The sequence below is a fragment of the Cyprinus carpio genome, chromosome A2, assembly GCF_018340385.1.
Source record: "Cyprinus carpio isolate SPL01 chromosome A2, ASM1834038v1, whole genome shotgun sequence".
NCBI lineage: Eukaryota > Metazoa > Chordata > Actinopteri > Cypriniformes > Cyprinidae > Cyprinus > Cyprinus carpio.
Window position 1 is genome coordinate 3,316,648 of NC_056573.1, and position 23,768 is coordinate 3,340,415.

Genomic DNA, 23,768 nt, shown 5'->3' on the forward strand with positions numbered 1-23,768 from the left:
TATATTTTTAGAAAAAAATTGGGATTTGAGGAAAAACTGAATAAAACGGAAGCATAATATTTTTGCCGATAACTACCGATATATCGGCCTTTGCAATGTGTAATTGAGATTAAAAGAATTGTTTAATATATAGGAAGAATAATATTTTTGAAGATATTTATGGGAGATTTTTAAAGCAGTCTTACAAAAAATGGGGGGTTGTGAACATCTTGGTAGTTAACAAAGCTCTTTAAAACATCACAACACACAAAACAAGAAATACTCCTTGACTGCAACATACATCAGGGAAGTGACCCTAACAAGCCCACATTTATTAAAAAAAAAAAAAAAAAAAAAAAAGGATGAGAGATTTTTTTTTAATTTATTTTACTTTTTAAGGACTACCTGTTTTTGTTATGTATTAATTTGACTTTATAATGTCAATATAATGTGCTGTCTGTACTTATAATGCAGAAATTGTTTTTCAGTTCCAAGTATGTTAAATGTCACTGTATACAACCACAAGTGTTAAACGCATCTCTGGCTGTAGTGCAACAAAACTCAATGTACTATTTTTATGACTTTCACCATTAGCAAATAGCTCAAAGCTTTGAGCACTCTTAAGAGCTCCTGATTTCCATAATTAAAACCCTGCACAATCAGCAGTCATGCTCCTGCTCGCCTGGATGATCAGCACACTCGCTTTAGCATCGCATCTATAGCAGGACGGTCATGCCTCTTTATTCACACGCCTGTTTACAATGGAACGAATCAGCGCCAATCAAGAGGGAGGAAAAGAATTAAACACCACAGCCATGTGGCTTTCTGCATCGGTTCATGTTCATATACATAAAGAAATAGAGGCCACTTTAGGGAAATAGAAAAGCGTAAGTGCCAAATAAATAACTGGGGGGAAAAAAACTGCAAAGAAAACTCTAAATGCAGCTAATTTTTTCTACACTCAGAATTTTTTTTTACAAAAGCTGTCACTGGGAGGGTACACTTTTGTACCTTTTAACCCCTAAGGGGTGTATATAGATGGTAGCCGTTGACTTCCATAGTATGAAAAAAAATACACTGGAAGTCAATGGCTACCGTCAACTGTTTGGTTTACAACATTCTTCAAAATATCTTCTTTTTCTTATTCTCATTCTTCAAAATATCTTCTTTTGTGTTCATCAGAGGAAAGAAACTCACACACAGTTGTTTGGAACAACTAGGGTCAGTAAATGATGACAAAATTGTAATTCTTGGGTGAACTCTCCCTTTAAAGGTAAATGAATATCCTGATAAGTATCAATATAGTATGATATGGGAAAAAAAAATCATGATGATATTTTTAGCCATAAAGCCCAGCCCTACTTGTAACTATCTTGACCGACACACACACACACACACAATATATGCAACATTCCCTGCCGATATCTGCGTGCACTTCCTCTCAGCTAAAACAATCAAATTAATTAGAAATTCCCACAGAGGAGCACAAATATATTATCTTGTTAGCCTCTGAAGAGGCTGCGGTCTCTATCTATGTTAATGCAGACGTTTGTTCTTGTGCAGGAGCCCGGGGCCGCCGGAGAGTCTCACAGGGCAATGCTAATCCCTGATAGATGGAGCTACAAGACCTTTAACCATTCATCACCGCTCCAACACAGAGCACTTCATACAGAACAGAAAGCCTCTCGCTGCCATCCATCACTCAAACCTGGCAGCTCCAGCAGGGTGGGTTTAAAACACTCTTCTCTCAAACGCTGCTAATGTGTCCCGCTCACCAACACTTACATTAGGTGTGCAACACAGCTGCTAACTTCACGTAACACTCACAGTGTCTTTGTGCATGACTTTAAATGTCAGGATTATGATGGAGAACAAGGGTGAGGTTGCAATGTTGGTTTTACGCTTACATTTCTCTGTAATCCACCAAGCTCATTTCACTAACACGGTTTATTAGGATTCACAGATATTTGTATGAACCGTCGCTTTAGCACCACTGAAGTGCACAACGTTTACATCGTCACGGCATGTAACAGAGTTTTATGCATGTACAGCTTCAGAAACATACAAATATGTACAAATCCATATAGGTTTATTTTACTGTACTGAAATAAATGAGATTAAAGATGACTAATGAGACAATCTAAGTTTTATTGTGTACTTTCAGGACATAACTTTTTTTTTTTTTTTTTTTTTTTTTTTTTTTACAGCCATGAAAATGTGCATTATTACAAAAAAAAAAAAAGTCAGATCTTTTTTGCAATAATTATCATTGTTATTACTGATAATTTTTTTTAAATAAATTAATAAATATCACTATAACACTATTGAACTGTAAAATATTTAATGACAAATAATTTTAATTTATACTTTATTTTTATTATTATTATTTAATCAAATTATAAAAGTTAAGTCAAAGAAATATCATTATAATACTATTGAACCATAAAATATTGATAATTTTTATACTAATATTAAATAATAAATTATTTATTAATTATTAATATTATATATTATATACAGTATATATATATATATATATATATATATATATATATAATATATATATATATATATATATATATATATATATATAAATAAAATTATTATTATTTACATTTAATATTAATAAGCTGAATTTTTTTTATATTATAAGCAAGATGGAGTTTATGTGGAACTGTATTTACTGCAAACGAGACACTGAAAAAAAAACTTTTCATGATCACAGTGCAGCGCATCAGATCACATATATATAATCACACTAAACCATATCATTTCAGGAATTGTTAGAATTCATTTTTTAAAAGTTACCGGCCAACTGGCGAGTAGCACTGTTTCATTTACTCACCCACGCTGATTTTTACTCACATTTGGCGCTTGGCAGGTGTTCATTTTATTCCCTGCGTCCATCCATCTAGAGCACAAATGACTTTCATTAAAAGTCCCATCCAAATTTCATTTAGAAATGAAATGCCATTCAAAGTCTCACATTTCCATTCAGAGTCTTTCCAAAAAAAATCCAAACAAGCGTATTACTTACAATTCCAGCTTCACCAAAATCACTTCGACTCTTAAAACACTGAACAAAAACACTGCTGCACACTCATCGTCTGACGGTCATCTTCATTTCTGCCATCTGTTTTCACACACACTATCTGCTAAGAAACACTTCTACAGGAACATGCACCTCTTCCTCTCCAACATTTTAGCCTTCGTTAGTGAATGGATGAGTGACGGTGGCCATGCAAATGGTTCGTGCTTTCAGAGGAATCTGTGGCATTCTAGCACACTTCACCAGCTGAATACAGCGACAGGAACGCGGCAGACACTAGCACTCTTTCTTCTTTTTCTGTACGATATTTGTAAGAAATCTGACCTGTAGAGATTTGTTCTGTCTCTTGGAATACAAAGCAGTCTAATAATCAAGACGAGAGGATTTTTTTTGACGGAGCTCTCTTTGAAAACTCTATTTTAATTGCCTTTGTTCACAAAATAAAAGTTGTTAGATGATCAATAGTTCTCATCATTGTCACTCAAAAAGCTCTGTGTTTTTCAGCTCCTTGAGGAATTTGGCATTTAGAGAAAGACATTTTTTTTTTGTTTTTTTTTATGAAAGTCACATGTTTGCAAAACTATTTGCACAAGCAAAGTAAGATATGTGAAAGCAGAAATTAAATGTAATTATAAACATTAAATAGCTTTATTTTGCATGGTTGCAATTTGCTCTCTAATATACTTCCTAATGTGTTACTGGTTAACCAGAACTGTAATTTTAGTAAAGAGAAAATATTTAAGATAATGCATTAGTAATGCTTTTATTTAGTGCAACTGTGCGGTTAGTCATACTATGTATTAGAATAAGCAACTACACTCAGGAAAAAAGGTACAAAAGCTGTCACTGGGGTGGTATCCTTTTCAAATGGTACAAATTTGTACCTTATTTAACCTTAAATGTTGCATATTGGCACCTTAAAGGTACATATTAGTATCTTTTAAAAAGATCATCGCCCCAGTGACAGCTTTTGTACGTTTTCTCCTGAGAGTGAACCATCACATTTTAGAATTATTTTCTGTTTGACAACACATGATAGTGGCAGCTTGCCTGAAACAAAGCACTTGAGCATCCAGTTCATTTTCATCAGTCTCCGTTCATCGACTTTAAGGAGTGAGACAAATTCAAAGTGCATTCGGGAGACTGTTAATTACTTCAGTGCAGTCAAAGGTTGCTGTGAACACGTGTACGAGGACAGGACGCACAGACATGTGGCAAGTTAGGTCAAGAAATCCTCATTCACACGTTCATCAGTTCATAATCCTAATGATTGTAACTAATGATCTATGGCAGCGGTTCATTCTGATGTAATATGAGAAGCATTAAAAAATTATCAACATTCCTTATGCATGAAGTGCATCCACTGAACTTTTCCAGATGCATCTCGATGCAGACGGCTCCATACCATTTTTTTTTCCTATTTCTAACCTATTTCTGCCTTTCGCCCCAAGTTTTTGAGCCATTATTGCTTTCGACAGACAAACTCTTTTGGCGGATGGAGTCAGTAAATAGCGGTTAAAGCAAGCAGTGGTGTAATACGATATAGCTGAACGCTCTTTTCAATGTAGTTTTCTTCTTAAGGGCCATATTCAGAGCACACATATGCATGTTGGCTTTCTTTAGCATGATTTTGACAGGACAGTACAGCGGGACGGGATCAAGAAACGGACCACAAGCCGAGACTTGATTCAGAATGCAAAGTGTGGGAGAAACACCCACAATGCTATCGACTCTGACAACAGCTTTCTTTCAGAAAAGCGGGCCGTTTTACACCTTCAGCGTGAGAAACGGCATTCATCGTGTGTTACAGAGCATGATCGAGATCAAAACACCTAATCGATAGTCTAATCATGCCGAAAGGGAAGCAATTAGGTCAACTGCTGCTATTAAAACTGTCTATACTGATAAAACCGTACATTTCTCAGATCTCTGTTGTCTCCTTGGTAACCAAAGATTTCACCAACAACTGCAAAATCTAAACGTATACAGGATTTATTTTAATAAGTGTAGGAATCTTCAAGAATCGGTCATTTGTTTTCTTTTTGGATGACAGTAATGTCTAATAGCAAAGTACCACTGTTTTACTGTAGTAACTGTGGTATACTGCTTTATCGCTGCAAAATCTGCTAAAGGCAACTATGAGCATGAAGATCTTATAAACATTAGCCTCTTGATTTTCTGTAAAGCTGCTTTGAAATGATGTGCATTGTGAAATGTGCTAAACAAATAAATCTTACCTGTCTATACTGATGAAAAGTGTGGTTACAGTCTAACCTGTACCTGTAACTGCTCTAGCAATTTTATTCTTCAACCACAAATCATGAAAGAGCGGCCAAAGACCCTTAGTGAATGTTTAAGGATCCACTAAAGACAAATTAAAATAACTTAAAAATTAATACCTTTCGTACATGACCTTATAGACTTTTTGAGCAGGGTTTTTTTTTTTTTTTTTTTTTGTGGTAAAAACAATGATTAAGCAACCAGAAAAAATAAAAATAAAAAAATAAATAAATGTAGAAATTAACTTATTAAATGAAAAAGAAATCAAACTGAATCACTGTGCACACTTAAAACCGAAGCTTCCAAAAGAGGGTTTTGCTTCCCTGAAGAATCTTTCAGAAACATTTTTAAACAGTTTTTTAAAACTTTTTTTTTTTTTATATAAAGAACCTTTTTACACTATAAAGAATTTTCTTCATGAAACCATAGATACCAATAAAGCACCTGTCTTTTTTAAGAGTGCAGTATAAATGGCGAAACGGTAGGTTAGGAAGATCTAAGACTAACCGTGCGCCTCAGTTTGGCCATACTTTGAAAGTGGGTGGTGGTTCAAGTTTTTAGCAACCACTTTGTCATGTAAATGCATGCTTGGAAACGAAGCGCGAGAAATCACAGGCACTTGATGTGAGCTGAGATGGCACTTCCTCTAAAGACATGCACAACAAATGCCACAACTGCGCATTGGTTCATGTGAGTTCACTCTCTGCATTCAAATGAACGAGCACTAAACAATGACTCATAATACAGAACATTTCATACATCTTTAGCATTCGGTTCTTTTTTTAATCGTTTGTTCTCATGTGTCGCATCATATTGTACATGAGAGCGTGCATTCAGGTTTATTTCGCTGTACTGTTTTTGAACGTCCCATGTGAACACTTAATCCGGATTCAGATTTGACAACTGTGTTGCTGTTTAAGACCCAAACTGAAGCTTTCCTAAGTATTTTTAAAGTTAAGTAATACAACGAGGCAAAATGTGAAAATGTTTCCATTACAAATCTTTCATTTGATTGTGTTGTTGCCTGTGTGTGGCACACAGCAGAAGATGCACCATCAGTCGCTCTGCATAGATTCAAATGACAAACTAGCTCTCCGTGAGTGTGTTTCTCATGAGCGGCTGTGACATGAGCAGCTCATAGCATGGTTAATAATGCATGTGCAGTAAAATGATCTTAATTTAGCTGCTGCGCATGGACCTTCAAAAGGCAAACAAAAACAAAATCAACTGAAATAAACAATTTTGCCATTTTACTGAAAAAGTGCAGGTCCCAAAATATCATACGACAATATTTTATTTATATCAAAATATAAATAAAATATTGTAGCATGCCAATTACACACACACACACATACATATATACATATAGCATATATATACTACATTATATATATATATAATATATATATATATATAATGGAGAAGGAAAGTGGGCTTTTAGCTATAGTTTGAGAAACTATTCTGTCTCTCATAGTGTTTTTGGCCCATAAATTTTCATTGCATTGCACTGGTCTCTGTATTTCTCCTACAGAGATAATTGCACGACAGATAAGCATGATGTATTGCCTCCTACGAAAATCACATCTGGCCCTCATCCTGTTTTCAAAGAGAAAAAAAAAGTCTTTCTAAGATGAACTGCCCCGGTTTTACATTACTGAAACAATGCACGCACAATTAGGCGACCCTGCATGCTTTTAACCCTTTAATTAAATCTTCAAAAAGTATTAAGTGAGATCTTGACCCTCCTGATGTTTTGTTTAAAAACCTGTGTTTTAACACCCGAGTCTGTGGATGTGTAGAAATGCAAAAGAAAAAAAACCCCATGGTATTCAGACGCGTAGTGCGTAAAATAGAAATGGATATTGTGAATGATACTCACAGATTGAGGAACAGTCCCAGCAGATCTACTGACGCAATAAAAAGCGAGGGTTTTTAAGTCACCTCTAAATCAGCGCACAAAGACTTTCATCGCGCGCTCAGGTAGATCGCAGATCCGCGCAGTCCACAAAAACACATTAGGCCTACGAGTATGGACAGCTGAGACAAGCGCACACCCAGGTCATATTTAAAAGGAGCATTTCGTCGTTTTCAACAGCCGGGGGTTGTCCCGCTCCATGCAACACTCAGTTTCGGGCAGAGCGCAATGAATGCGCGTCTAAATCAAAGCCACGCGTCTCTTCGTCGTCGCGATGGCCCGAGCCGTTCACCCCTGAGCGCCCGTTAGCGGTACCGGGACGGGACTTGCCGCACACTCAGTCGGTTTCAAAAAACTTGAGGAAATTCCACTCTTTTCGTCCTGCGGAGAGTGACGCTCGATCCCGGAGCAGAAAGACGGGTTGCGCGTCGAGCCGGCTGCGCGTCTCACTGCAGAGGCGCGCTGAAAAACCCGCGCTGGAGCGGAGCGGAGCCGCACCTGGTCAAACCCATTCAAGGGGCCATAAACCTCATGGAAGCCTCTCTTCTCAACAACTGTTCAAACACTGCCAAAAGTTTGCCTCGGGACAGTGATATAAAATCTGACTTCCTCCAAAACGCGCTCTGTGTGCTGAGCCACATCTATAGTTACTTTATACACAGTGCTGCTCAGATCTGGTTACAAAGTGTAATCTGTTACTGATTACAAATTACATGATGGAAACTGTAGATTGTAAGTAATCTATTGGATTACACATATTAGGTGATGTATTATGACTACTTTTTTACATTTTATTTATTACTTTTTTATTATTATTGATCAAACTCGCAAGAAAATCTATTCCAATCCCAAACTGGATTTTGAGAATGAGCTGCAGGGGTTTGAAATCATGTAATCTAATAAAAAAAGTAACTGTAATTTAATCATTAGTATTTTAAAATGTCATATAATGTAATTACAAGTACATTTTATGGAATCTGATTACATAATCCAGATTACATGTGATTATATGTAATCAGTTAATATATATATATATATATAATATATAGATATATATATATATATATATATATATATATATATATAAAATCAGTAATTTAATTTTAGCAAAAGTTTTAGTAATTTTGTTGTGCTTTTGTCAGTTTTAGTAGTGTTTGTTTTTGTTTGTCTGTGTAATTTAATTTAATTTTTGTTATGAATGCATTGAGTTAAACTAAATTAAAATGAGAACTGTTTACTAAAATAAAATTATCTTATACTTCAGTTTATTTCAGTTAATGTTTATTTTACTTGAAGCAATAAATGTTTTTTTTTTTTTTTTTTTTTTTTTTGATTACAGTGTTCCTGTTTTGAACATCTTAATAGTGTATTTATAACATTACAGACACATTATTATTACAAACAGATTTCAATTGTGTCATTACTTTACAATTATTTTAGCATTGTAAAACTAACTGTAGTCACAGTAACTGAAACTATTTTTTACTTTAGTTTATTTTCAATACAACTCCTGCAGTCCTAGTTTAAAAGTTTGCGGACCGTTTTTCATCACAAAAACCCCATGTTGTCACCTAAAGCCTCAAGCATTAGCATCTAAATGGACTGGTTTTAATTCAAAGTCAAAGTATTTATGAGCTCTTTAAGAAAAAATGACCGCTTTTTAAAGTGTAATGAAGTGACATGCATGCTTTTACATTGTTTCTGTCGTAAATATCAGATGAATTATGGTTGATAAGCGCAAACTATTTGGCCGATCCAGTTATACTGTCACACATTGATCCCACTGTCCCTTTGATTCAAGCAGGATAATAAGCAGCAGATTAAGGAGGAAATTCAGAACAAATCCTTGTGGCTGAGGAATGAGGTTTGGAGAAGAGTGGGATCAGCAGGAAGTGCAGAGATGAATGAATCAAGCAGACTCGGTGGTAACTTGAGCCGCATGCAGTCATCTCAACACTTCACCCAACAAAAAAATGTTTGTCCAGCCATTTGTTCCCAGTGGTGTCAGTAGTATCTCCCCTGAGTAATACCTCTGGGGCCCGGCCCACCTCAGGAGAGACGAGGGAACCAATGACACGTGCTCCAACTATAGCTGGCTTTTGTTATAACATATCAGTTTTGTCATTGCGGTTCCTGTTCAGACAAGAATTTCTTGGGGGGAAAAAAGCAAGAACAGTTTTAATTTTGAGAAATGAAACCCAGTCTTAACTGCAAAGAGAGCACGATGTCTCAACGCACCATCTTCATTTCCCCACCAGTATATATCTGAAGGAATGACAGATTTCTCATTTTGCAATACTGCGCTTACATAAATAAAGTTTCGCACTGCTGCAGAAAAAATATTAATTTCCATCTTTTTTTCATCGCATGAATATAGGCAGGTCAGTAGAGTCGGATTAATGTGGCATCAATATTAATAATATTTTAAAAAAGGAAAGGAGGCACACAAGGGAGGCAATGAATTTGGGTCAGATTCACAAGATGCAAAGCAAGTGGATTAGAGCTGGGCTCTCGCATATTAATAGGCATAATAAAGAATAGAAGAATAAGTGAAAACAGGTGAAACATTGTAATTTGAGCAAAAAAAAAAGTTTAAGTTGTAGGTCGAACAAACAGAAAGAGATGCTGACATTCATTCTACTTAGCTTTCTTTTGTAATGTGTGTAATGCATATTCTTATTTGCCTGATCTTTGAATTGTCTATTTATTATTTAATATTATTATTACTGTGTGTGTATATATATATATATATATACTGTCACACCAAACACACACACACACACATACATATAAACACAAAACACAACTGTAACGAAAAAAAAACAGTTTACAATTGCAACATTAAAAAAAAAAATTAGCAACAGAATGAGAAATTCATGCACACACACAACAGAACACACACACACACACACACACACACACACACACACACACACACACATTTCAAATAAGAAGATATATTTAAAAATGTAAAATATTTTTGCTATGTGAATATATTTTATGCCATATTTACATATATACATTTTTGTGTATCTCTAAAAATATAAAAATATATAAAAGATAGATAGATAACTATTTTTAAAAGTATTTAAAAATATATTTTGTCCTCCACATATTTCACATAATTCAATCCTAGAAAATACATTCACATATGTCACATTTGAGAACATTTTTTGTCTTGCACATGTAAACATATAAATCATTTGAAATCAGCAAGGAACACATACTCTACAATTTTTCAAAATAAATTGCAATATATATATGCAAGGAACACATACTCTACAATTTTTCATATTATATATTAAATTTTTTTGATTATTGTTTTTATATTTTTTATGTTTTTTAGTCTATTATGTGCATTTGTGCTTTTTGTATGATTGTGTGATATTGCAATGTATTTTGATATTTGAAGGTTGAAGCTAAATATATTTAAAAAAAAAAACAAAAAAATGTTTCACTGAGCTGTTTTCTACATTTATTTAGCATATATTTAAAATATATCCCTGCGTTTGGGTTCACATTCATCTGACAATTAAACATTTCATGACACCGTTTTCAAACGGTAAAGCCTAAAAAAATCTTTAAAAATGATTTTAAATAATAATAATTCAGATGTGTGCACATGTATTCAAGGTGTAAAGTAAAAGTATTTAATTTTTCTTAATTTAATGTGATAACCGAACAAACAAATAAAACAGGTTATTTTCTTTCTCCCATAAACTTATAAATCAAACATTTGTTAATAAAGAAAAAAATAGCACTTAAAAGAACTTGTCACATTCATATAAAATAGTTTTATATATCTTGTATATTTATTATTTTGTAGTTTATTGTATCTGACAACCGGTTAAATAAAAGAAATTCACTGATACTTCATTGATACTGGTTGTATTTTTGCATAAAGAAGAATTCCAGCAGCAGGGAAATATCTGTTTTCCATTCACATGCCCAGGCTTCAATGTTCTCATCAGCCTCTTCTTTGTACTCTCTCCATTCGTACATGTGTTTCCCTTTCAGACATATTGTTCTCTATGCTGGGAAAACCTCAAAAAGAACTGAGAACTTTTCAGAAAGTGTCACACCGCTAATAAGAGAGCACTGGAGAAATACTACAGCAAAATATATCTGTGGTAAATGAGTCACTCGTTAGATGGGGTAAAAAAGATGCACTGTTGTGCAGATGACTCTCCATCAAGACTTTTTTTTTAATGAAACACATTTCGGTGCCTTTTAGTGGGAGACAAAGCACATGGCATTCACTCCACCCACAAACTCGCTTTCAAACCCACTTCTGAAATCACATTCTTTGCTGCTGAAGTCGTCTGTGTCCTTCACCCGCTGCTCACAGGTCATCAGCAGTGATGCTGCGTGCAACACTAATGAAACCAGACAGTGATTCATCATTTCTGAATCGTTACTAGTGTGCGCCCAGAGACTTGAATTTTCACTTGAAACAGAGAAAAGGACCTGAAGAGAGTATTCCATACGTCAAGACTTAAACAGATTACATCTCTAATGAGAAAATGAGGATCCGCTGAAAGTGCACAGGCACTGCATTTTAAAAAATCATTTATGTAAGCCTGCTGAATATGAGTCATTCTGCAATTTAGGATATGATTATAATATTATATTTTATCCACTAAGGGAAAGCATATTATAATCTCACACAAATATTTTGTTTGCCCCATGTTTCAATTTGTTTCAAAATGTATTGATTTTCCTTAAAGGGGCTATATGTAAGTATTTTCATGCATTAATTGCTTTTTTTATTGCCAATGTGTGAACAGCTCGTAATGAAACTTCTTTAAAAAAAAACAAGACCTTTCCCGTCTTCTTAAGTTGTCAGTGAAAGTCTGTAAAGACTGTGAAGACTGTGAAGGATGTTTTTGCCAGGAAAATCAAAAGGATGTGGCATTTATGCACGCTCCCGAGAGCTTCTCTTCCACATGAAATAAATGCTTATACAATACCCAGGTTAATTCTGTACTTTTACAACTTCCCTTACGAAAATTAACCATGTTTTATATTTTATTTTTTATGGTAATTACAAATTAATTATACAGTAAGCTACAGTAAGCATTTAACCATGGTATTTGTACAACTGTGGTTATACAATTGGTAATCAATATGAGAACTACACTCATAAGTGTAATTTTTGTAAGTTTGTTGGGGTCCCCCTTGAAACATTTACCTTACAAAAATTAACCATGGTTTTATTATATTAAAATTGTAGTAACCATTTTTTTACTACTTGAAGAAACACTTTTACTAATATCATGGTTAAACTACAGTTAGTGTAGCAAAGCCGTGGTTTAACTATAGTAACAGTGAAAACCTTAATGAGAAGATACAATATGGATTTCAAAGCATATTAAGTTATCACTGTTTTATAAAATAAAATTGACCCAGAATGTCAAAATTATATATGAATGCATTAAGAGCTAAAAAAAATGCAATAAGGGTTAATAAATATGAAAAAATACGACAAATGGTCTCAGTCTCTGATTCAAACAAACCTGTTTTGTTACTGATGTACACATGCACAAACCAGCTAAATAGAATAGCAATGCTGTAAAATTAGGATAGGAATGTTTTGAAATAAGTTTTGGTTGTTTTTTGCATTTTTTTAGTTCTTTATTGATTTCCCACACCAGTCCTGCACACTTCTCTTGGTTGGATAAGTTTGTGGGCTTATGCATATACAAATAATAAAAGGGAAAGCCAGTGTGAATCTGTCTGACAGACAGTTGGGACTTGTGGCATATGGGGAAGCAGGCTGGACGCCATCCAGAGGGCTAGAAGCAGAGAAACAGAGCACGGGGGGAATGACTGGTGTGTGGGGTAAAAGAGAAACACAGAAAGCGTGAGAGGGAGACGGGGCCCCAGGCAGCCCGCCCTGTCTTTGTTTACAACAGAAAGCCATTGTTTGATGTGACCGCGGAGCCTCTGCTTCAAACCAGGCTTCTTCTCCTACAGGATGTGCTGTGGGTAAAATGCCAGACGCAGGCCGAGGACTGGAGAGCATGTACACCACTGAAAACGCTCGGGACGCTGGAATCTTAAACCTCTCGCTCTCCTGACTGCTGCAACAAAAGCTGGATTGTTCCGCAGCCAAACCTTGCTTTAAAGGTTTCTCTTTGTTCTTATTTAGAATGTGACCAACATGATTTGCTAAATACAAAATGCCCAAAGCAACTGTGTTTTGGTTTGGGGGCAAATGAAGTTGTGTGCAGCAAAGATGAGTTTTAGTCTTAAGTTTTAATTTCATCCCGGTGCTCCCATTTTACAATCCAAAGACAAGCAGGACAGATGAACTGGAGACACGAATTTGTGTAAAAGGTGTGTTGGATTTACATGAATTAATCCTGTAAATAATTTCCACATAAATCAGTTAAGTAACACAAACATAATTTGTTTCATAATTTGTCACAAAGTGATGGTTCCCAGACAGGTCTGGTTAATTCAATTTTATATATACTTTTTGTCACATTACATCATATCAGAATGATAATAATAAGTAATAATAATAAGAGTTGATAATAACAATAAGAGTTGACAAATAATAAATTTAAATAAAATTTAATGAAAACATAATCATGTCTCTCCCTTTTCTCACTTGCTCAAACACACACACACGCGCGCACACACACACACACACACACACACACACACACACACACAATACCTTAATTTCAATTTCAATTATAATTTTTGAGTAGCCTTCATTGGTTCCCGTTCACTCTACATAATTTAACCTAGAATTCACATTTAAAATCAAATAAATCAAAATTAGAACAGAAATACAATTCTGTTGTGATTTGAATTTCCATGTACAGTATATACATTCCACTTTTATGCAGATTTTATTATTTTACCTTTGTCACTGAAATTCACTCTTAAAATATGAAAATCCATTATAAACATATTGAATTATTATAGCAAAACATTGACACAAGTTTCCCAGACTTGTTTAACTTACTGTAAAGTAAAAAGAGCGTATCTTTAATAAAAATAAATGTGTGAAATAAATGTACTCATAATCAAAGTAATATTTAGACCTAGGACTGGAACTGAGTCGTGGCTGGTGTATATGGAATGCCAAAACGGACAAAACTAGAAATAAATAAATGTATAAATAAATGTTAAAATGCCAAAACGAAATAAATAAATATAAAAATAATATATATATAAAGAAAAAAAAAAAATTGCTTAAATAATAATAATAATAATCCTTTCATGCATGCATATTTTTTTCTACTTTTATTTATTTATTTTTTCTTTTATTTATTTATAAAAAAATGTATTTCCACTTTTATTTATTTCCACATTTATCTGTTTATTTACGTATTTATTTCTATATTTATTTATTTTCAAATGTATTTTTTATACATTTCTTTGTCCGCAGGGTAATGAGGAGGGCTGTTTTACCTCAGGAATAGTAATGGAGCAAGAGTAGGCCAGCTGTGAGCTTTGAGGACACAGTGACACCTTGTGTTGTGCCAAAACCAAATACAAGAAGTGTAGCCTGCACGACGTGCCTGTGGATAGTGGGATGAAGGACTTAGATGGGCCATATGGTCGAAATCCCAAGCTGACTCGGGGCCCGATCTGAGGTAGGGAGCGAGACCCGCCTCGATCCGTTTGCGATCTCGTTCCAGAGTGATGGGGGATTTTCTACAATACCACAAATCTGTTATCTCCTTTATATTACCCCCATAATCACTACCTGTACCTTTATACATATATATATTACCCCCATAACCACTACCTGTACCTTTATACACATTACATCCACACGAACAGAACAGTTTTTCTTTCTTTTTTTTCTTCTCTTAACTGTGAAAATCCTTCACAGTCCTCACTGCCCTTTCAGCTTCCCCATTGGCTTGTGGATATCTGGGACTGGATGTTGTGTGAGAGAAACCCCACTCTTTAGCGCTTGTTTACCATTCTGCAAACTATACCTGGTTTGACTGTGCAGCTTTTTTTCCAAGAAATCACCAGCCCCTGTGTAGAGTATTTCTTCACCAGTTTTGTAAACTGGATCAGCTTTCCGGATGTTGCTGAATTTGCTGAAGTCTCTTTCAGCAGCAGCGAGCTTGTTTGTTTCACAGTTCAATTCTTCTTCATTTTGCTGAACTGTCTTTGTCTCCTTCTTCTTCTCCAGGTGTCTGGGAGGGACAATCAGCATCGCACTTCAGCACTCGTGTGTAAGTGAATTTCACGAGTCTCTTGTGCAGTCTTTGGGTACGTGGTGGTAATTCGTCTAGGTTTTTAGAACCCAGGAGAGGTACAGAGGGTTTGTGGTCTGTTTCTCCAAAGTTTTACATTAAATAGTGTGAATTGTATGCGCCACTCATGACGAAAAGGGCTTTCTATGTCCTTCTACACTCTTCTCGTGCAAACTCCTGACACCATGTTGCGTAAGGATGGCTATTCTATTTTATGTGAATCTCTTTACATTTATTTGTGGATCATAATCTATTTATGTGGAATTATGCAACAATTCTATCTCCATATTGCCAGACCTGACAGTCCTAGCCAGGGATGAACTGGGGACTAAAAATCAGCCCAGGACCTGCAGCCATAAATGCATCAAAATCATCATAAATGACCTGTTATATGTCAAAAGATAAGGGAAAATTAGATTTCACAATTCATGACCCCTTTAAAAGCACATTTTCGTTAGATTTATCCAAGCGTGATCCCAAGCCCCTGATTGTAAATGAATGTGCTCCAGGGACAGAAATCTATAGTTAGCTGTAATCACTACACAGCTTTATGTGCAGAATCCTGCTAGACTACTTTATAGCACCCTAAACACTGCAGATTTACATGGAGCAAACTTATAATGAAACAATAAATAACACTTTTCAAATAAATATGGTTTGGATAGCATAATAATCTTTAGAAACACTTTATTTTAAGGTATCCTTGTTACACTTTACATGTACTTACTATTATAATAACAATTAATAATGCATAGTTACATGCAAGTAACACTAATCTTAACCCTAATCATATATTAAGTATATGTAGTTAATATTGCTCAGTACTTAGATGCATAATTACACTGTAACAAGGACATTGACATTGAAATAAAGGGTTTTGAAAGTTCCACTGAAATAGTTTTTTCCATTTGTTTTGGTCCTGCATTTATTGTTGACAGTATTTTAAAAACATTTAATTTGTCATATAAACATGTGATTTTAAGTTATAATATACTGAGAATCACTACTCAAATTATGCTGCTTTCATTATAAATTGTATTTAATTTTTTTTATTTAAATAAAAGAGAAGGAGGTTAAAATGTGTGCAGATGTAATATCAACGATTTCATTGTAAATTGTATTTAATTTTTGTGTTGATATTCCTTTGTCATATTCATATAAAAAGAATTCTTAATGGTGCTTACACTTGCCAATGTGCATTTGATATTGTAATATTAAAATTTGTTCTTTTTGTATTTATTTTTTTCCTGCTGCTGCTGTTGTGTTATGGTGCATATGAGATTTTTTCATTTCACATCATTAAGGCAGTGCGAAACGGTAGTTATAGAAATGTGGTTGTTTTTAATGTTAAATGTAAATGTTTATTCTTAAGCCAGAGTTCTCAGGAAGCAAGACAATCTGAAACTGAATTCTTATACTTGATCGGATGGGTTTCTCTACGCTAACGGGACATTAGCAAACTAAAATGACACTTTTAAAAGCTGAAGTGTCAGTTTTGAAAACTGTCCCTCAAAACATTTGCATAAACACAATAAAATGGCTCATTGTGACGGGATGTGGAGCACAGCTGCAGGCCATGGAGATGGTGACCAAAACACAATAATTGTGAGTCAGATTCTTCTTGACACTGATCCCGTCCTGCATGGGGACTGTCCCGGAATGTGAGGCGTCCCTGCAGCTTGCTCCTGTCCTTCTGTATCGTTACACGTCTGCGTGCTGAATAATTTTCAGGCAGCCTCATGCCACACCAGTATCCGCGTGACATAATCTATTTGTCAGCAGCCACTCCTCAATCTCTGCGCTGCATTTCAACCCGGCATTGCTTACGAGCTCCATCTACAAAACATTCAGGTTTCATGTAAATACAGCTGTCAATAGCGTGATTGTAGCGGGCAGTACACAAAACACAATACAAAAACAAAATAAACTGTGTAATGTAAGCAAGATGCTAAACCAAAGCAAGGATGTCACAAATACTTCCTCCCATTTACCCAGATTACTGTCAAATCTTCTGTCAAGCTCGTTCGAGAGATAACAATGGTGCATATTCTATAAGTCACTGCTGGACAAATCATTACACTGACAGAAACAATCTTGTGCGAGCAACAGACAGACTTCTTCCAACCAAACATGTTCTTATGATATACATATAAACATGCAGAAGAAACAGGCATCGGGACAAACAGCAGAGAAAATGTGTGGGTAAAGTAATTAGCAGAAGGCAGTTTGCACAAAGACAAAACACACAAAAAATAATAACTGAAAAAATTACAAAAAAAGAAGAAACATTGAAAAAAGTATGTTTAGGTAACTGAGGATTATTTCTTCAAAAAAAGCAAGAAAGAACTTATTTTACTTTTAAAGCATCATTTATTGACTTAAAATCAGCTGTCAACATCAGAGAGTGCATATTATGTATTATAATAACTTACATCATTTATTTGACTAATCCTTAGCAAAGCATGGTAATTGTGTCTTCTGATTTAGAAATATATATATATATTTTGTATTATAATAACTTACATCATTTATTTGACTAATCCTTAGCAAAGATTGTTTATTTGACTAATCCTTAGCAAAGCATGGTAATTGTGTCTTCTGATTTAGAATTCAATATTTCACTCAAAAGTTAGCATCATTTCTAATCATATTAATAATCATGCACAATATTAAATGATCATGTTGTCATTCCATCATCAGCAGCAGCTCTGATCATGTGTGTGTGTGTGTGTGTGTGTGTGTGTGTGTGTCTGTCTGTCTGTGTGTGTGTGTGTGTGAGAGAGCGAGCGTTTACAATGTGTGTGTGTGTGTGTGTGTGTGTGTGTGTCTGTGTGTTTGTGCATGTGTTTTGTGTGTGTGTGTGTGTGTGTGTGTCTGTGTGTGTGTGTGTGTGTGTGTAAACGTGTGTGTGTGTGTGTGTGTGTGTCTGTCTGTGTGTGTGTGTGTGGTGTGTGTGTGTGTGTGATGTCAGTGTGTGCGCGTGTATGTGTATGTGTGTGTGTGTGTGTGTGTGTGTGGGGTGTGCATGTGTCTGTGTGTGTTGTGTGTGTGTGTGTGTGTGTGTGTGGCATGTGGTGTGTGTGCATGTGTCTGTGTGTGTGTGTGTAATATTATTTCAAATTATTAGTTATTCTGTTTTATATGTATATATTTTTATGCAAATTTGTGTTTTTATGTTTTTTTGAGCTTTTTTGTATTTTGTTTTATGTTTATGACATTCTGAATCTTTTGAACTGGGCATTGAGTTGAATAGCTTTTGATAAGCCCATTATTGTGATGTGTGTGCATGTGTGTGTGTGTGTGTGTGTGTGTGTGTGTTTGTGTGCGGGTGATGTGTATGTGTGTGTGTGTGTGTGTGTGTGTGTGTGTGTGTGTGTGTGTGTGTGGTGTGTGTGGGTGTGTGTGCGCGCGTGTCTGTGTGTGTGTGTGTGTGTGTGGTGTGTGTGTGTGGGTGTGTGTGTGTGTTTGTGAATGTGTGTGCATGTGTCGTGTGTGTGTGTGTGTGTGTGTGTGTGTGTGCGTGCGCGTGTATGTGTATTAATGTGTGTGTGTATGTGTGTGTGTGTGTGTGTGTGTGTGTGTGTGTGTGTGTTTGTGAATGTGTGTGTGTGTGTGTGTGTGGGTGTGCGCGTGTGTGTGTGTGTGTGTGTGTGTGTGTGTGTGTGTGTGTGTGTGTGTGAGAATGTTGTTCAGTTTCAGTCTCTCTTTTACTCTCACTTTCACTGATAATTGTTTGGTCAGTTTCTGTTTCTCTTTTTTTTGTTTCTCTAGTTATATATTGGTATTTTTTTTTTTGTTTTTTTTTGTTGTTGTATTTTATTTATTTTTTTTTTGTTTTTTTTTTTTTTTTATTTGTTTTTTATCAGTTCCAGGCATTTATATTAGTCCAGTGGTGGAGTTGTTGTTGTTTTTGTAATATAGATTTGAAACGTGTTCATTCATTACACACAGACTCTCCTGTTCACTCACTCTTTGTGAAGTCTTGCCTTTCCTTGGATCGCAGTTCTGAGAGTTTCATATAGTTATATTGCACATATTGTCTCATACTGATGCAAACAATCACTGCAATCACAATCCATCTCATGAACAGATAACATGGCAATAAACGTGTAATACACAACACTATATATATATATATATATTCATACTGATGCTATATATATATATATATATTTTTTTTTTTTTAACATTTCCTTGCATTTGTACAGAACACACCTGTACACACAAATACCATCTATTTTGTGTATTGTTTTTGTAATATTTTTGTATTTTTTTTTCCTGTTTGTATTATCAGTGTGTTGTCAGTGCTTTGGAAGCTTCTGTCACCAAAACAAATTCCTCGTATGTGTAAACATTCCCGGCAATAACACTCTTTCTGATTTCTGATTCTGATTCCTTCATGAAGATCAAGCGATCGTGAGAGCAAACCGTCCTTAGGCAGAGCACATTATCTAACAGAACTGAAATGGACTACAATTTACTTTTAATGAAAGGTGCATTATCAACACCTCATCAGTTAGAATGATTTAGGTATACTGTAGAACACCACCACAATGAATAATAAAGGTGTTGAGAACACGTTATTTAATGCCATGGGTTTAATTTAAATAAAAACTAATATATACAAATATGTTTTGTTCTGAGCACGTGGCTTTTGGCCCTGATCTCTCGCCATGTGCTCTTGTATAGAGTCCAGCAGGCGGAGCTGTTTACATTCAGAGACGAAAATCAACAACGCAAGGAGATCTGAGAAGAAGTGCACACGTGTTTCTAGCGTAGAACGAGGAGTAGCGATCAATGGCGGGGCTCGAGCTGCTGTCAGACCAGGGATACCGACTCGACGGCCGGAAAGCGTCCGAGCTGCGGAAAGTGCAGGCGCGCATGAGCGTGTTCGCGCAGGCGGACGGATCCGCGTATCTGGAGCAGGGCAACACTAAAGCGCTGGCCGTGGTGTACGGACCGCACGAGGTGAGCGCATCACAGAGCGACACCCATCTCACATCGGGTGAAGTTCATTTATAGGGCTTCGTGCGTAGCCTACTATAGAACAGCATTTATTTTCAACTCAGTTGTAGACGTTCCCGCGAGTTTCCCCGTTATAACGCAGTAATTAACAAACACGTATCTTAGCACGCGCGGGTGACGACACACCAGATATGAAAAAAAATGGCATGTTCAACAATTACATTTGCAGAAAGCACGTAGGCCTACAATATTCTGTTCTCAAAATAAACCGAGTTCTATTATTGCATACAATATTATATTTTTAAATACAGTTTTTTTTTTATTTTTATTAATCATATGTTCCCATCTTTGTTTTGTTTTAATGTGTTTTGAAAACTCATAATTTTGTCATATTATAATATGGTATTTGTAGTGGTTGCTATTTACTATTTTCCATTGTGTGATTTTTGGTGAATTATATTCAAATCTCTTCCATCTACACTTCACCACACCCTCTAACACCAGCACTATCTATTCTATTTCTATTCTAGTTGTTTTATTTTTATTTATTTATAAAAAACAAGACCCTCTAACACCAGCACTCTCTATTTTATTTCTATTCTATCTAGACTACCCATTTTCTTTTTATTTTATATTTTACTTGTTTTGACAGTATGTTTATATTTTTTATATTTTATTTTTTTGTTTTCTTGTTTTCTTTTTATTTATCAAAAGAATTGACCCTCTAAAACCAGCACTCTCTATTGTATTTCTATTCTACATGTTTTCTTTTTATTTATATAAAAACTTGACCATCTAGCACCAGAACTCTCTATTCTATTTCTATTCTACTTTTTTATTTTTATTTATTTATTAAAAAAAACTCTAACACCAGCACCCTCAATTATATTTCTATTCTATCTAAACTACCTATTTTCTTTTTTATTTCTTAGAAAATTGACCCTCTAACAGCAAGACTCTCTATTATATTTCTATTCTATCTGCTTGTATTCTTTTTATTTATATAAAAACTTGACCCTCTAACACCAGCACTTTCTATTCTGTTTCTATTCTACCTATCCATTTTCTTTTCATTTATTAGAAAATTGACCCTCTAACAGTTTATATTTACCTATTATATTTCTATTCTATCTACTTGTTTTCTTTTTATTTATTTAAAGAGTTGACCCTCTAAAACCAGCATTCTATTATATTTCTATTCTACTTGTTTTCTTTTATTTATAAAAAAACATGACCCTCTAACACCAGCACTCTCTATTTTATTTCTATTCTATCTAGACTACCCATTTACTTTTTATTTATAAAAAAAACTTTTTGATTGCTTCTATTGTGTGTCAACAGTTACTCAAAAAAAAATTCTGCTCCAGACCTTTAAGAAATCTTCTGTTTTTTTTCTTTTTTTTTTTTTGTATCTTTGTGTTTTTTTTATCATAATGTGTGTTCGAGGTCTCGCAGTTAAATCTCTGCATGATCGCGCGCGGGCATTAACTGTCAGTTTCAGCATGGCCACGCTTCAGCACGGCGGAGAGGAAGAGACGTCCACACGGGGACCGCAAGTCCAGCGAGATGAGCCTTCACCTCAAACAGACCTTTGAAGCTGCCGTCCTCACTGAGCTCTACCCACGATCACAAATCGACATCTACGTTAAGGTGTGTGCACTCAAAGAAAACATCTATCTATCTCTCCATCTATCTATCTATCCATCCATCCATCCATCCATCCATCTAGAAGTGCTAACTGTGTGTGTGAACTTTACTAACCTTTAGTAACTGGATATTATATATTAATATTTTTTCCACTATCACTGACAGATTGTTTGCCAATATCAGTCTTAATCATAACTACCGAAAATTCATTCATTTTCAGAAGTTTAACCCTTTAAATGCCAGTTTGTTTACATAATGCCACTTTTGTTTTGTTTTTTATGAAAAACACAATACATCAATAATTTTTTTAATGCTAAGCAGAATTTTAGGGATTTATTACAGTCTTGGATATGTCAGTGATTAGCAACAACATTAAGTTTGATGCATTTCTTGTGCATTTTTTCCTTAATGTCCTGAGGGTAACTATTTTTTTTACTTTTAGTGTAAAATAGATCTTTGCAGAAAATGAGGGTGAAATATTAGAGAGAAAAAAATATACATTTGACAAAATTTATGCTATTAACAGAGCCAAAAGAATCAAAAATAAGAAGACAAGATTATTCCTAAGGACACACAAAGCTTAATACAGAAAAGTTTTTTCCTACAAGAACTGGCTCACTGTGGTCTCCACGATTTATCCAGAGAGTCTTTATTGATTTATAATACCTTACTTCACCTACAGTAGCACTGCCCACAAAAATGCAAATTGGTTTATGTATATCCCAGAGTTTATCTTCCAGATTTGTTCTTTTGATACATTTGTTTAATAGATGTATGCCACTGACAAATCAGAGTTTGTTTTATAGATTTGTTCTTCTGACAAATCAAATAGAACTTGTAAAAGATTACAAAGAAATCTCTTATCAGAACTTTGCTCTATTGATGATTTTGTCTGGTATATGTTGTGTAGATTATGTAGGAAGACGGTGGGAAAACTACAGCGCGTTGTGTCAATGCTGCGACTCTGGCTCTGGTGGACGCTGGTATTCCCATGCGGGACTATGTGTGCGCCTGCACTGCTGGCTTTGTGGAGGACACGCCGCTGGCCGATCTGTGCCACGCTGAGGAGAGCGGAGGAGGAACGGCTCTGGCGCTAGCCCTGCTGCCCCGCAGCGGAAACATCGCCCTGCTGCAGATGGACGCCCGGCTCCACCAGGACCACTTGGACGCTTTAATAGAGGCAGCCATGACGGCGTGTAAAGGTCTCAGTAAAGTCCTGGACGGCGTTGTGCGTCAGCATCTAGAAGAGGTTTCCGTTCTGACCAGAGATTGAGAAGAGAGCGCTTTGATGGGAAAATTAACTGACTGAAACAGACTGCGCTCGTATTGTAGAACTGAAGCCTGCATTTAGCTGAAAGTGTTTTGTAATAATAAAGATCTCAATTTTTTAAAACAGGTTTTGGTGTGTTTCTAAACAGTTGACAACAGTTTTTCCTTTTGTGTACCTCTGTACGCTATCATTATTGTTTCCTCACTAATAAAATATAAACATTTATTCCTCATCTGTTTTGTACTGCCAATAGTTGACGTGCAAGTAAAAATCAAAATCAGTGTGAATAAACATATCCTAAGGTTTGTGAGGAAGTTTTAGGGGGTTTGTGAGTTTATGAAAAACTAATAATTAACTGAATTATAAATAATACAATTTAAATAAATATTTTTTAAAAATCTAAAGGTTGGAATGTGTAATAAAGTAGCATTT

At 35.2% G+C, this 23,768-nt stretch overlaps 2 protein-coding genes across 2 annotated transcripts; both read left to right on the forward strand.

Moving 5' to 3' along the window:
- Nucleotides 1-20,143: 20,143 nt before the first annotated feature.
- Nucleotides 20,144-20,612, forward strand: LOC109079875 (exosome complex component RRP41-like). Its single transcript, XM_042769398.1, has one exon. It carries the CDS (start codon nucleotides 20,252-20,254, stop codon nucleotides 20,474-20,476), a length of 225 nt encoding a protein of 74 aa, XP_042625332.1. The 5' UTR covers nucleotides 20,144-20,251; the 3' UTR covers nucleotides 20,477-20,612.
- A 1,373-nt stretch (nucleotides 20,613-21,985) lies between these two features.
- Nucleotides 21,986-23,568, forward strand: LOC122135323 (exosome complex component RRP41-like). Its single transcript, XM_042714113.1, has 2 exons — nucleotides 21,986-22,069; nucleotides 22,986-23,568. Exons 1-2 carry the CDS (start codon nucleotides 21,986-21,988, stop codon nucleotides 23,337-23,339), a joined length of 438 nt encoding a protein of 145 aa, XP_042570047.1. The 3' UTR covers nucleotides 23,340-23,568.
- Nucleotides 23,569-23,768: the final 200 nt, after the last annotated feature.